Below are 14855 nucleotides of genomic sequence, written 5' to 3' on the forward strand. Positions count from 1 at the left end.
ACTACTAAATTGATCCGTGCTGAGGCCTTCCTTATTCTAGGAGGTGTTGGTTAAAGTCCCCTTGCAGTCTAACTAACCGTATGAGGTTTTCCTCTCCATGTACCGCAAATGCGGATTAGTTCGATCAAAAATTCCTCCAAGAAGGTAAATTGCCCTCCAATACTTGTCTTCTGGATTGATTTTAGAATTACAAGGCTGCGGAGTGGAACATTGGTAGTCTAAAACTCAAAATTGAGTTCGCTGTTCATCGACAGTTACAATGAAATGTATCGGGTCCTAAAATTGAGTCAGTAGGTAATAACCGGGTAATGAAAATATAGCCGGGTTTCCGACGTATCCCTTATTTCTACCACTCCCGCTTTACACTGATAACAGTAAAATGTTGTAGATTAAAGGGCAAATTTGTAGAAGGCAGCAAAGGGCCCCAACAGAGAACCGCGAAGAGACGAGTTCGTGTAGGTGAGCCAAAGTGGACGTCTGGAGGCTCAGACTTCATTTTACAAAAGATATTTGACGAAAAAAAGGAATTTCGTATCGCACGCAAGTTTTACTCATATTATTCCTTACCTTATCAGCAAAAAATGAAACAATCGGTATCCTTTTTTAATGCTTACTAATTATTATTTTTTTTTTTTTGCCAATTGATTTTCAGATTTTTTGTTACTTGTTTTTTGTTAAATGTTATTTTTTCAACATTTTAGACAAAATCAGCACAACTAGCAGAAGCTCTTTTCCGATCTTATCAGATTTAATTAAAAATATAATAGCTCACTTAGCAACTTAATTGCATGTTGAAATATTTTTGAATAAGTTCTTAATTTTTGACTTATTAAACTCGGATTGTGGGCAAAATATTCTGTCTAACAATTAATGATAACAATATAAGCAAACAGAAATTTAATGCATGCGAAGAATATTTCATTAATTATGAACACGTTTTTTTTATGAAATCAAGTTAAAACTGCCATAGGAAATGTGAGTGCAAAAAAAGTTGAACAAAATCAGATGATTAGTTTACAAGCGAAAAATTTTATGAAAATCATGTTTTAAAAAGCAAGAGCTGCTCAATTGATTTCTTTAATGTTCTGGATCATTTTCATTCAAAAATCAAGTTTAGAAATACATACTTTAAAAATACAAACTTTTTTTTTTACCATTACTAAGTTTAAGAATGACTCTATATCGAATTATCTTTGGACAAATAAGTTTTATAGCATTGGGTAAAAAAAAATTTGGTTCGCTAAATGGGGAAGAAACTCTTTTTAAAAAGAAACAAATTATTACAAGAATTATCTTAAATAGTTTATAATTGCTATCACAATTTAGATTAATTATAGCTTCATAGTTATTTATTTCACGAAGCCTAACATTAAAAACAATGATATCTAAAATCATTAATAATAAAATATAGAAGTTGAATTTGTTTTAGACCCCCCCCCCATTTTTTTTCCTCCGAGGTTTTTGTACAAAACAATGTACACCAATTAAGGCTTTAAAGCAAAACAGTTTTAAAACCTTTTAGGAATTTTTTGTTATTCATATGTTGGTTAATACATTTTTTGTTTAAAACACATTTTGTTCAAAAGATTTAGAGCAGACAATGAAAAGACAGAAGCAATAAAATTGTTTTTGGAAATAATTTTAATAACAAATTAAGTAAATAAAATATTACAAAAGCAAATTTAAAATCATTTCTTCTTCTTTTCATTTAATAAAGAGGAATGCAACTTTGATACTTCAGGCTCAAATAGATCTGGTAAAAGAGTTCCATTGACATCAAACCAAGAACTAATAGATTTTTCCAATTCCGCTTCTCTAGTCTTTTTTGTGACACCATCCTTGTATGTAATATATAGGTGGTACATATCATCAAATCTAAAAATAAACAATGAAAGCAACCTTTAAAATATTACCAAAAAGTCAAGTCATCTTATATTAATTGAGAGTACTTTAAAGTAATAACTATACAAAATTATGAATGATTCAGAAAATGTAACATTATATTTTAATAACTTGAAATATATCCGGTGAAGAAAAAGAACCTTTAGAAATAGGCTCGTTCTTAGTCGAACATTGAAGTAATTAGTTAAAAATTGAAAATTGCATTAAAAGCTGGGATTTAATCCTAGATCCTATTCCTTAGGTATTAAATACTATCTTTAATTTACTGAGGAAGAGAGGGGGTAAAAAAGAGAGAAGGACTGAAATTTACTACATAGACATTTGAGGCAAATATACATTCCCTATGTATATTTCTATGCTGAATCAAATGGCATCAAAATCAAGTCAATGGGACTAATAGTTAATAAGTTATAAGGGGCTTAAAAAGTAAGAAATGTAAAAGTATAGAATTTTCAATTAAACTTATTTAAAAGTATGACAACTCATCTAGACAATAGGGTATATCATCTCTTATTTCTTTTCACTAGTACATCAAATGTGATCAAAATAAAGTTGATAACAAAAAAGTTTTAAACTTTATGTACAAAAAATACAGTTTTGTGCTTATATCTTTTTAGGTGCCTATATGAACCAGCAAAGAATATTACACAGAATCAAACGAAATTAAAATTAAGTCCCCCACAATTTTTGGGATTTTTGTCACGCTAAAATGCTTAAGCCGAATCACTGTATAGATTATGAGTTATGACAAATAAAACAAAACAATAAAAAAACATACACATATGAATGGAAACAAAAAATTAACAAAAAGCAAATATAAAATTTAAAGCTTGAAGAGTGGCATAAAGCAAGTTAAAATTTTCAGTCATAAAATCTCAACATTATAACTATGGAAAAAAATATATGAAAGATTGAGGTTATATAGAATTACTATAAGAAAATATCTTTAGAATTAGGTAGAAAAAAATTAAAATTTCTTAAGAGTTTTTTAATATTATTTAAGTTAATTGCATTGTGAATTTAGCAGGGAATACACTAAAACATTTTGACAATGAATATAGAAAAGATTGATTAAAAAATGTTCTTGTCAGGCTTGCACATGAAAGAAATTTGGTTGAGTCTTTTCATGCTAGTTTTGTCTTTTTAGTTACAAAGATTAGGGTTTCTGTAAAGATGTAGTTATAGTTTGTAAAATAACAAATTACAGACTGGTAATATGGTGAGTAACTGGTAGTGCTTTGGGATAATTTGTTCATTTTATTTAGTAAGAATTTAATAAATTTGTCTTTAATATTACATATTTATTTATGTCAGTAGTTTAATCCCCACTTTTAACTGATAAGCCATAATAAATTTAAGAGAGTACTTATCCTTAACATAAAGTTAGAAGAAATACTTTGAATTTTACATAGAATCTGCTCAAGATAAATCTTTATTTTCTTATTATGTAATTTTATTTTATAATTTTAAATTTTTTATAACCGTCATTGAACAGTTAACCCAATTTTTGGGTTTACGACAACTAATATTCAACTCTGTAGCCTTGTAATTTTGAACCCAATCCAGAAGACAAGGGAACTCCTGAATCAAGTATTGGGAGAAATTTCCTTTCGTGGAGGACTTTTTGATGGAACTAACCCGCACTTACGTTACAAGGAGAGGAAAATCACAAAAACCTCCCACAGTCAGCCTGACGGTAAGGAGACTAACTCATGATACGTCTACCACTGAGGATATTTTACATCAGCATTGTGGTCGGTGCAAGCTGGATGCAGTATTCGTATCAACCAGCCATTACCAGGATTCGAACCCAGTTCACAGTATTTGAAGGCAAATGCTCTATCCACAGAGCCATCACGGCTCTATTATGTAATTTACAAGCATTTTCAATTTAAGTTTGAATCAATATGTATACACAAGTATTTTATCTTGGTCACGAATTCTAATTTCTTACATTTGCAGCTTAAATCTTTTAAGCGTGTATTGAAATGAAAAGTTATATTAAGGTCTATTTCATTGTTATTAGTGAGTAGGAACAATATAAATTTTGTTTTATCGATATTTAAGTTCAAAGAATTATCAATAAACCAGTCTTGGTCTCAAAGATTATCATTAATTTCACTTTCTAGGCTTTTTAAATTGTTTGACGAGTATAAAAGTGTTGTGTCATACATAGAAGTTATGATTTCACCATTTATTTTTAAGTTACAAAATTCCTTAATAAAAATAAGAAATAGTGATGGTCCTAAAATTGAACCATGAAACACCCCTTGGTTTACATAAACTATTAATATAACTATTGATTTTCGGTTAGATAAATAGGATTTAACAAAGTTGTGGGATATATTTTGTATACATAAAAATTTTAATTTGTTTATATATTTCGTGATCAACTAAATCAAAAACTTTCGAAATACCTAAAAATACAGCTAAGGTAAAATTATTTTTGTTCGTCATGTTGTAAATGAAATTTGCAAACTCTATTAATGCGCTATCGGTATTTAGGGCATTAAGAAATCTGTACTGATTTTTAGATATGAAGTTAATATGATTCAAGTAAGAAAGTAATTTCTTGTACATTAGCTTTTCAAGGATTTTAGATAGAAGTACTTAAACAGAAATTAGTCTATAGTTAGACAAATCACTTATGTTACTTTTTCGTAAATTGGAGTAAAGGTTCATGTTCATAAAATATTTGGAAATATATGCTATCCAGAAGTAAGTATTACATAAAACAAGTTAGAGTAACAACATGATATTTTGCAAGAATTTTATTGTTTTTATATCTATTTCATCATATCCGCAACTCTTTTTACAATTTAGATTTTTAAGTACTTTTAAAACTTCTTCAGTAGTAGAAAAAATAATTTCGGTAACATGTTAAGTACTTCATGAAGTTCCTATTGGTTGAAAAAAATGTGGAGTTTGAAGTAAAATGAGTATTGGTGATATTTTGTTGGAGATTATTATCATTTTCTTTAAAATGAGGCATTTTTCCAGCATTTTTTAAAAATTTAATTGATTTATTATTTTTTATCGTTGCTTTTCTATTTGTAGTTCCTTTAAATGTTTCAGGTAATAATTATTTTTAGCCTTATTTAGTTTATTTTTTAATGTTGTTTAATAAAATATAAGTTACTTTAAAAAATATTTAAAAAAATCTAACTTCAAAATTGAATAATAATTTAAAAAAAATATTTCAATAAACTTTGGTTGCAATGTTTCTCAAATAGTTTTAGTTTTTTTAGTTATTTGAATTAGGTTTCATTTAAAATAATTAAATTCCATCTTTAACAAAGTTTTTATTCTAAGGAAGCTTCTAACATTAAAAATTTTATATATAATGATTCATAAAAAATTAAAAAAAATATTGATATTTTCTGTTCATAAATAAGGAATTATTAAGAAATTTTCCAATTTAAAAATCAAAACAATATTTTATTATAAAATAATATATATTGGGATCCTACTTATATGCTTGGCCCAACATACTAATAATTATTACTTTTTATTTCATTTTTAGTATATATTTTAAATTTAAACACTTTTAAGAAATAAATTGAAAAAAAAAGTTATATCATTATAGAAACCTTTTCAATGAAGAGCTTGCCGTCCAAGTGCTGTCAGGGTCTATTCCAGTTGGGTCCTTATCCACAGCAACTAGAAATATTCCTTTTTCCAAAAACGTGGTGTACAATGTTAGTAAGCCCATCAAGATGAAATATGTATTAATAGTTAAGAAAAAGTTCAGAATGACTCACTCTCATAAAATGAATATGTGTCAGTCTATCTGAAATATTTATGCACAGAAAGCACTCATTACATGGAACTTCCATATTATCTACTACCAAAAATGCAGGGCAGAAGAGCCATAGTTGTAAATGTCAAATTGAGTCACTAGGTTTGTATATAATAACAAAAAAAAAAAAGTAAGAAAAATAATTACTTATCTATATACTTTATTAATGTTAAAAATAAAATAAGGAACATCAATGTCAGATAATACAGTATCATGGAAATGTTATTTTAGTTTACCTTTTCAATGTATATCATAAAGTTAATTTAGGTTATTAAAGTAAATACAGATTATCACAGAACCTATAAAAAAAAGGACTACAACTGAATGTACTTAACCAAGTCCTCTAAAAAACATATGACAAAAAAAAAATAATTCTAACATGAAGCAGTAAATTGTGATTCCTTGGGGTATTCATCCACTTTTCCTTCGAGGTTAATATCTTCCTTACCTGTACTATGCATGATTCTTTATCGCCTTACGAGATCATCGCCAACAAAACCAATTATTTTTATTTTTTGAAATGCCGGATGCTATTTAGGCAAAGTATGAAATAATCGTCCTGATGAGGTTATTATGTAAATGATGTGCATGTTACTGTGAATGACCAAAATCGGTGGTTGTTGGCTTTCACCGGTGAATGTTGACAATCAAATTAGTCGCTTTGGTGAATGTCCGAAATATTTATTACATCCGATTTTATATTAATTTATTCGTGGATATAATTACATTTATTCGATATTTTAATACTTACTGACGATAGATTAGAACAAACATCAGTGTTTGGAGTATCGGGCAAATATATACCGGGCAATGGCACTTGACCTTAAAAAAACATCAGTGTAGGGTATACCGGGCAAATGTATACCGGGCAGTGGCACTTAACCTTAAAAAAACATCAGTGTAGGGTATACCGGGCAAATGTATACCGGGCAGTGGCACTTAACCTTAAAAAAACATCAGTGTAGGGTATACCAGGCAATGGCACTTAACCAGATCTAGTATGACTAGACCTTTGGTTAATGTCCGAAATATACACTAGGTCTAGTGCCACTTTTACTATAGCTTAAATATTTAAAAAAAATTAAACAAAGCGTTATTATACAAAGCGTTAAATTATTGCTTTAAAATTAAAAAAATAATAATAAAAACTGCGCCAGATAAGAGTAATTGAAGTAGTTGCTTTATACAGGGCATGTGCGGATAATTTTTTCAAAAATAATTATCCAGGTGCATCTAAAAGTGGATGAATATCCCAAGACATCGTAAATTGTAGAAGTGAATGTGTAAATATAATAACACAACAGTTGGATCTCATACCAGTATGTTTATTTTAAACAACATTTTTGTACATAACCTGTTAGCTAAGATTTACTGTATTTTACTAATATCCTAAAAATGCTTTAGTTTAACATACAAGACCTTGAACATTTATCACATAATTTCATTTTCATTTTCTGTTTATTTAAATTTATTAAAAAATATCTAAACATAAAAGTATAAGCTTCCCTGCTTCCATATATAATTATAGTTTAAGTTCACATTTCAAAAATCATGACTACATCAAAGCTTTACATTATGCTGATTTAAAATTAAAAGGTGCATGTAAGTACTATATTTCATTACACTACAATTCCTGAACTTCCAAGAGCAAAAATGAAATTAAAAAAATAATAATAATAATAGATATCCCAGAGATAGAAAATTATGACTACATTAAAGCTTTACATTATGCTGATTTAAAATTAAAAGGTGCATGTAAGTACTATATTTCATTACACTACAATTCCTGAACTTCCAAGAGCAAAAATGAAATTAAAAAAATAATAATAATAATAGATATCCCAGAGATAGAAAATTATGACTACATTAAAGCTTTACATTATGCTGATTTAAAATTAAAAGGTGCATGTAAGTACTATATTTCATTACACTACAATTCCTGAACTTCCAAGAGCAAAAATGAAATTAAAAAAATAATAATAATAATAGATATCCCAGAGATAGAAAATTATGACTACATTAAAGCTTTACATTATGCTGATTTAAAATTAAAAGGTGCATGTAAGTACTATATTTCATTACACTACAATTCCTGAACTTCCAAGTGCAAAAATGAAATTTAAAAAAAATAATAATAATAATAATGATAGATATCCCAGAGATAGTCGAATGAAATAATGGTATACAAGTTTGCTGCATAAAATACCAAACACAGATAGATAAAAGTTCGAAATAACTATTTTCATTAAAGTACAAAAATTGATTCAGATATTTTTATGTTTTTTTTAAAAGAAAGGATATGAAACCACACAAGTGATTAATACTGGTTTTGATTCAGGGAATGGATGAAGATAATCCCAGAGTAGAGCAAACATGGCAGCACCAACAGCAATTCCAGATATAGCTAAGCGACCATCCATTAATTTATGACATTCTACATATTTTAATTTTTCAGTGAAGACCTACACAACAAAAATATTATTAGAATTCAAATTGAAGTTTTTATTCTTTAAAATATAATCACATACCTTTTTAACAGCATCATCAAGAGCGTTTTTGACAGCTGAGCCATCCCATTTATCAACTTTGATAGGCTTCTCATCTGCAGCCTAAAAAGAAAAAATATATATACTTCATAAAATATTTAAACTCAAATTTAAATATATATATATGTTTGATTCCACCTTATATTCACATGGTTTTTGGAAGCTAATTTTATGTATTTCCATGTGATTTTTAAAATTTTGATATTTCATTGCAATATCATTATACAAGCATATTAGCCTTTTTAATGCTCTTAATTTAAGATGATTAGATTATTAATTCACAGTCTTGCCATTAGGTTTTTTAAGAGCAATCCTGGCCTAATGGCCTGACCTAAAAATACAGGTACCCTAGGCTTAGAATTGTCAGGGACACCCTTGTCTTTAAACAAAATTTAGCTGTTATTTGACCAGGATTGGCTTTTTGCCGGCAGAAACTGGTTATAACCGGTAAACACTAAAAAAAAGTCTATATTTGTTCAAGTAATTGATTAATGACATTTTGTATAAGTAAACTGAATTAACAGGCAGTTACTGATTATCATTTGCAAGCTAATATGCTGCATCAGCATCGAAAGTATTTGGGATTGAAATTATGTGCTCAAGAAGAAAGTGCCAGAATTTTATCAAATCACAGATTTAAATATGTACATCTTTGAAACCCTAGATCTTATAACATCTATGCATGTTTTTCTTAATTATTTATCTAACAGTTATTGCTTTAGATTTCCAGTTTTTATAATCTTGATTTCTTTACATACATTGTTACAAGACATGAATTTCAAACGACATACTTTCCTAATAACCTTATCACATAACACTTTATTTGTGATGATTTAAATGCAATTTCATGCGGTCTTATAAATTGGTTTACAGCAGCATATGATTTGGCCGAATATTTGGTGTCGTTACATCCCTATTTGATGGGGTTTTTTTCATTGTGAAACCAATGAAAGAGAGACTGAAATTATAAGTATGAAATTATGTTAATCAAAATCTGTTTTTTCTCCTCTCATGAGGGTTAATCATATGACTAAGGACCTAAGAGGGTTTGTAATAATTGCTTTTCATGTTAACAAGGAATGATGTCAAACAATACTGTTTCACATTTGAACAATTACACAATCATATGGCTATTAAAGTGCAACAACAGATGAATAAAGAATCCTTGATGGTCATGGTTGTGACTAAAATAAGATGTTGCTTAACAGACTATTGATTAGATTCTGCATCTGCTTATGTTTAGTCAAGAACCATATACACACTTGACCAAATTTTTGTGAATCATATGCCTCATACAAAAGCAAAATATTTGATATCTACTACAGTGTTTGCCTAATCAAAACAAATCTTTGATGAAGGGGAAACATCAATTTTTTTCAATCAATGAAAAAAATGTCAATATTTACAGAAAATATGGTTTAAATACTACACTTTCAACACAATTTAAAAACAGAGAATTTCAAGCTTTAAATGTTCTAGTTCATAACAGTAATGCAACTCTAGTTGTTACACATTCCAGTTTATTTTTGTACATAATTTCGGCTGACTGTTGTTTTATCTTAGACCCTATGTTTACATTTTAAACGAGTTCGACAGTACTGCAAATTTTACAACATGTAATATTCTAAATAATGTAATAAGTTTATTATGCTTAAATGGAAAAAGCAAATTGTGTTATTGATTTTTAGGGCTCAGATAAATATTGTTTCAAAACAGTGATTTCCAAAAATTTGAACCGGCTCTATTAATAAAGATCAAAAAATTATAATAAAGAGAACTGTAGATATTGATATTAATTAAATTTTAGAAAGTATAATAATTAATTTATGCTTCTAAGAATTCAACTTCTTTATAACAATTCCATGTGAAATTAGATCATACAGTTTGACAAGTACACGTATATTAACAAATTTTGAATTAAGGCAAACAAGCTTCAAAGAATATTATAGCACATATTAAAATACATAAATATAAAAAATTACATTAGAAGAGTCATTATCTATATCAGCTTTTTTCAAAACCATACTGTCAGAAATCCTAGTAATATTTAAAAAATTTTAAAACCGAAAATATTAGGAGTGAAATGTTATGACGCGAAGTTCTTCTTTTCATTTCCTTTCACTGTGAGTAAGACTGATAGATCATTAATTAATTAATTTATTTTTTGAATCAATTTATTTTCGCATTTTTCTCCTCATGTTTTTGAATAGTTTAAACTTAATGTCATCCTTTTTAATTCCAAACATATTTCTTCAAAACTATATTATTACTGGAATGAAATTTAACTGTTTATTTAACTATACCTGAAATTGTTTAGTTGTCATAGCAACACGACTTCACAACAGATAATATAAACATGGTAATGTCATAGTTAAAAAAGAGTGTATTTGAATAACTTCAGAAGTAAGTCCATTTATAACTCTTTCGGTTTCGGTAGTTTTCTTCGCTGAGTTGTTTAATAAAATTAATTTAAACTTTTTGTATTTTTTATTGTGTGAAAGTCAAATTAATTGAACTGAATGAATCTATTTTTTTAATAGATAAACATGAGTGAACAGATAAAGTATATTATTCAAGAACTCAACAAAGAACCCTTCAATAAGAAGTATAATTTGATTAGCTTCGATTCGCTGAGATCGGAAAATTTGCTGCAAATTCTTAATGATGTTTTTTCTGAAGTTGATGCAAAAGTAAGTTATCATTGGTTCAAATTTCATTTCTTTTGTTTTTTCAGGAGAAAAAAAATTGCATTAAATAAGATAATTAGATTCACAATTTGCTTAGCTGCCTGAAACAGTCGAATGGGCTTGTAAGTAAAGCGAGGAAGGGGCATGGTATTTAATAAAATGACGGGTGTGTCGGTAATTCAAAACAAATAGATTATTTGGGTACCTTTTTAAAACTATTCTAAGTGTATAAGCATTAAAGTATGAGTAAATTTACTCAAAGCAAATAATATGTACAATAAACTTTCATAAAATCCTTAGACTTGTTTTATTTTTCTATCGTAAATAGCAACACATTATTATGAAAAAAGGATGATTGATAATTTTTCTTTCCTGTTAATGTGTCGTTTTCTAGCAATCGAATTTTAAAATAATTTTCACAGTAGTAATTCGATGAAATTGAATATGAAATTTAATGTAAGGTCACAAAGGTGAAAAATGGAACGATAATTGTGTAACATTAGCTGTAATGATAAATTGAGTGTCAAGAAGCTTTTATGTATGTAAGAAAGGATGTCATTTAGCCAAAGTGTTGGTTATCAGATAATTGGGGTTCTTTTATTTAATTTATTTATCTGTGTAATATAAATCCAATATAAAATTCATATGTAATATAATTCATTTATAAACTTATATATAAATTCAATACATATTAATTCATTTTTTAATCCTCCCCTGTAGTTGAATTCTAACCAAATCTTCTAATCCAAATTCTTCTGTATATTAAATTACTTTATTATAGTATAAATCCATTTAGAACAATGTTGGCTATTTTATTTACTATATATAATTGGAGTAAAATTATTATCTACAAATAAATTAAATAAATAACTTGTGTTAAGAAATTTATCTGAACATAATGAAAGAGTTTGAAAAGACAAAGTAACAATATTTTATGTGTATAAGTTAAGTTTTAAAATTGTTATTGTATTTTGTAATGTAAGAAAGATTTGAAAGATGCAGAAATGTCATTTTCAATGATTTTAGCAATCTTTATACAAGTAGAATTTATTACAAATTATAGTTTTATGTCAAACTTTATATAAAAATTGTATTTTTTTCCTCTTCGTTACTAGTTATATAATAGTTTTCTTTTATTTTTACTTTAGTTTACAATTTAATTATTTATTAAAAATTTTCTGGGATTTTCAGTTGAAAGCTGATGTTAGAGCAGAGGATCCAGAACAAATGGTTCTTAAGAACTTGAATTTCCTGAGAGTTTTGAAATACAAACCTCCTGATACTGTTGACATGTAAGATATGTTATTTTCTTTTAATGATTTCTATTTTGCTAAGAAAATAAGTTAACATATTTGCCACATTATTACACATATTTAACTGGAGCTGTTTTGAGGAATTGAGTAGAAAGATTTAGTTATCTTTTTACTCAATTGCTTGTGTTATTATAATTGCAGGTGGTCTTATTTTATAGATTAAATTTTTCTAATTAGGGAGTCCTATTCACCATTATGGTAAGCTGCAGTCCACTGTTGTTGGTGGGATTAAATATAACACTATCATTTAATCTTCTAAGCATTATGACTCTGGGCAAAATCGAATGAAATTTTTTTACTACGTAGCTTTCCAACTAAGTAACACATTATTATTATTATTATTTCTTTTTTTTTTGTGGTTATAAAACGACCAGTTTAAGTTTAAGAAAAGTGAGAACTAATGCTCAGAGAGTTAAGTTATATGATCAAATTTTTTTTCTTCATATATCTTGCATTCTATGAATAATAATGAATATTCATTGTTATTTTAATTTAAAAAATAATAAATGTTAAGCTTTCAAAAAGAAATAATATTTTATGTTCTGTAATGTTTGCAAATGACAATATTTTAAAAACGAACATCAACTGTTTAGTATATAAAGTTTTCTGAAGTTTTATTTTTGAGATAAATTTTTTTACACCATTAAATTTATGTTTCTTACTGGTACTACATGTATGTTGTGATATTTTCTATCTTTCACAAAAATGAAAGAAAAACAAGTATTTGGATGTAATTATAAAGTTGAACTCAAATAATTGATTTTATCTTTAAAATATTACATTCATGTATACAGGGTAACAAAAAATTATAGGGATCACTTTTGTGGTTATCTACCACTAAAGTTTTAAAACCTTTTTACATATATACCATACTGATCTAAAGCTCTACTATTTGACTTTCAATTGCATTACTATTTCATAAAATCACAAAAATGCTTTTGAAGAAATTTGACAAAAAGCTAATTGGTCAAGTACAAGCATTTTTAGAACTTCGATGGAGCCACAAGATTATAGAAACCCATTTTAAAAAGAAAGGTATTGCGATTTCACTCAGCCATATCAGTCGCATCAAGAATTCAAAACTTGGATCGATGCAAAATAATGCAAAACCAAAAAGAAGTGGACGGTCAAGCAAATTGAAGAAATCAGATTTGCAGAAGCTTGATAAGATGACATCAAAACCGGATCCTCCAACACAGACAAGCATGGCTAAAGCTCTTAACGGGAGTCAGCAAGTTGTAAGCTATCAACTAAAACAAAAGTTGAAGAAAAAATGCCATAAAAAACCTAAATGTCATCATTTAAGTGAGAGATCGGTGCAGATTAGGAGGCAACGCTTATGGCCTCTCTACAAGCTTCTCTGTAAGGACAGATGGCGAAAGTTCATTACAACTGATGAAGCTTGGATCTATCTATCTGATACCAATGCTAAATCTAAAGTTCAATATCTTAGCCGTGGACAGAACAGGCGAGACTTGACACCATCAACCACGGTGCCTCATGTCAAAGGCGTAATGGTTTGGATGGGCATATCCGCCCATGGTGTGACCAAACCTCGGTTTGTGAAACCTGGGGCCCAAAATAAATTTTGAGTATTCCATACAGAAGATATTAAAGCCCTTTTTTAAGGATGATTACTGCAGATTGTACTCTAATAGTGATGCTGTGTTCCATCAGGACTCTGCCCCATCGCATGCATCTAAGGTCACCCAGAAATTCCTAACAGATCAGCAAGTGAAATTCCTGAGACCAGAACAATGGATTCCAAACAGTCCTGATGCTTCACCATGCGACTATTTCCTATGGGGACATCTGAAAAACAAACTGAATAAGAAAAGATTTTCTACATTGAGAGGCCTTCAAAGAGCTATTAGAGAAGAGGTGAGGAAAATCCCCCAGGAAATAATTTTGCGGGCTTTAAAATCATGGCCAAAGCGTTGTAGACAAATCTATTATGCCGGAGGTCGACATATTGAGAAACATCGCTGAATTTATGTAATAAATTTTGGAAATAAAAACATTCAAAAATGATCCCTATAATTTTTTGTTACCCTGTAGTATCCTCAATAACATCCATTTATTATCCATATAAAACTTCGATAAAGATACAAAGAATGTTCTACACTTATGTGTTCCTTTTTTTTTCTTTTTTGTATAATTTTAATTTAGGAAATTCTTTGTGAAGGAGAAATTGTCAATTTATGAAAAAAAATTTTGACAAAATTTCATATTGAGAATATGATACCAAAGATATAATAAACATGAAGAACAATATTGTTTTTAAGTTTTTATTCTAAATTATATATAATCTCTTTCAGAGAAATTACTTAATTTCCACAACTGTATTCGATATGCTTTTTTTAACTTAATGCATAAACTTTGTTTAATTGTATTGAAAGTGTTTTGTTGCTTTTATTATTTTTACAGAAATTTTTTTTCTCAGAATTCATTATCATTTTGTAAAAAAGATTAAGAACAAAATGGTTAGAGGATGCCAAAAATAACCTGAAAAAGATAAAAACTAAAAACTAGAAATCTAAAGAACAAAAAATTTGAAAAATAGAGGGCTGTCCTGAATCATGCTCATGTTCTCAGAGGACGTTTAACC

The 14855-nt window shown here is 28.1% G+C and overlaps 2 protein-coding genes across 3 annotated transcripts in view; one reads left to right on the forward strand and one right to left on the reverse strand.

Annotated features, from left to right (window-relative positions):
- The first annotated feature begins 566 nt into the window (after positions 1 to 566).
- The window catches only part of LOC107447030 (intraflagellar transport protein 81 homolog), a 33876-nt gene continuing 19587 nt past the window's right edge, over positions 567 to 14855 (forward strand). Inside the window, exons 1-3 of one of the 2 annotated variants that reach the window (XM_043038959.2) lie at positions 567 to 593; positions 10788 to 10937; positions 12126 to 12226. In XM_043038959.2, the coding sequence (XP_042894893.1) occupies positions 582 to 593; positions 10788 to 10937; positions 12126 to 12226 (263 nt within the window). In that variant the 5' untranslated portion in view covers positions 567 to 581. Of the gene's footprint in view, positions 594 to 10546; positions 10651 to 10787; positions 10938 to 12125; positions 12227 to 14855 lie in introns of those variants that run through there. The other variant, XM_016061846.3, reaches the window with a different exon arrangement.
- Positions 1624 to 10392, reverse strand: LOC107447038 (Signal peptidase complex subunit Spase25). The gene is made up of 5 exons (XM_071178982.1): positions 10230 to 10392; positions 8230 to 8310; positions 7999 to 8163; positions 5493 to 5623; positions 1624 to 1875 (listed from the first exon to the last, which is right to left on the reverse strand). The coding sequence occupies exons 1-5, from the start codon at positions 10269 to 10271 to the stop codon at positions 1689 to 1691; spliced, it is 606 nt and encodes a 201-aa protein (XP_071035083.1). The 5' UTR covers positions 10272 to 10392; the 3' UTR covers positions 1624 to 1688.

The sequence above is a fragment of the Parasteatoda tepidariorum genome, chromosome 1, assembly GCF_043381705.1.
Source record: "Parasteatoda tepidariorum isolate YZ-2023 chromosome 1, CAS_Ptep_4.0, whole genome shotgun sequence".
Taxonomy (NCBI): domain Eukaryota; kingdom Metazoa; phylum Arthropoda; class Arachnida; order Araneae; family Theridiidae; genus Parasteatoda; species Parasteatoda tepidariorum.

Bases quoted from the DNA above. Each gene is read 5' to 3' on its own strand.
- LOC107447038 (XM_071178982.1), bottom strand. From the start codon at position 10,271: ATGGTTTTGAAAAAAGCTGATATAGATAATGACTCTTCTAAT. The intron at 8,164-8,229 runs GTATGTGATTAT...TTTGTTGTGTAG, and splicing joins TTGATGATGCTGTTAAAAAG to GTCTTCACTGAAAAATTAAA. The intron at 1,876-5,492 runs GTTTCTATAATG...GTTTATTTTTAG, and splicing joins GCAAGCTCTTCATTGAAAAG to ATTTGATGATATGTACCACC.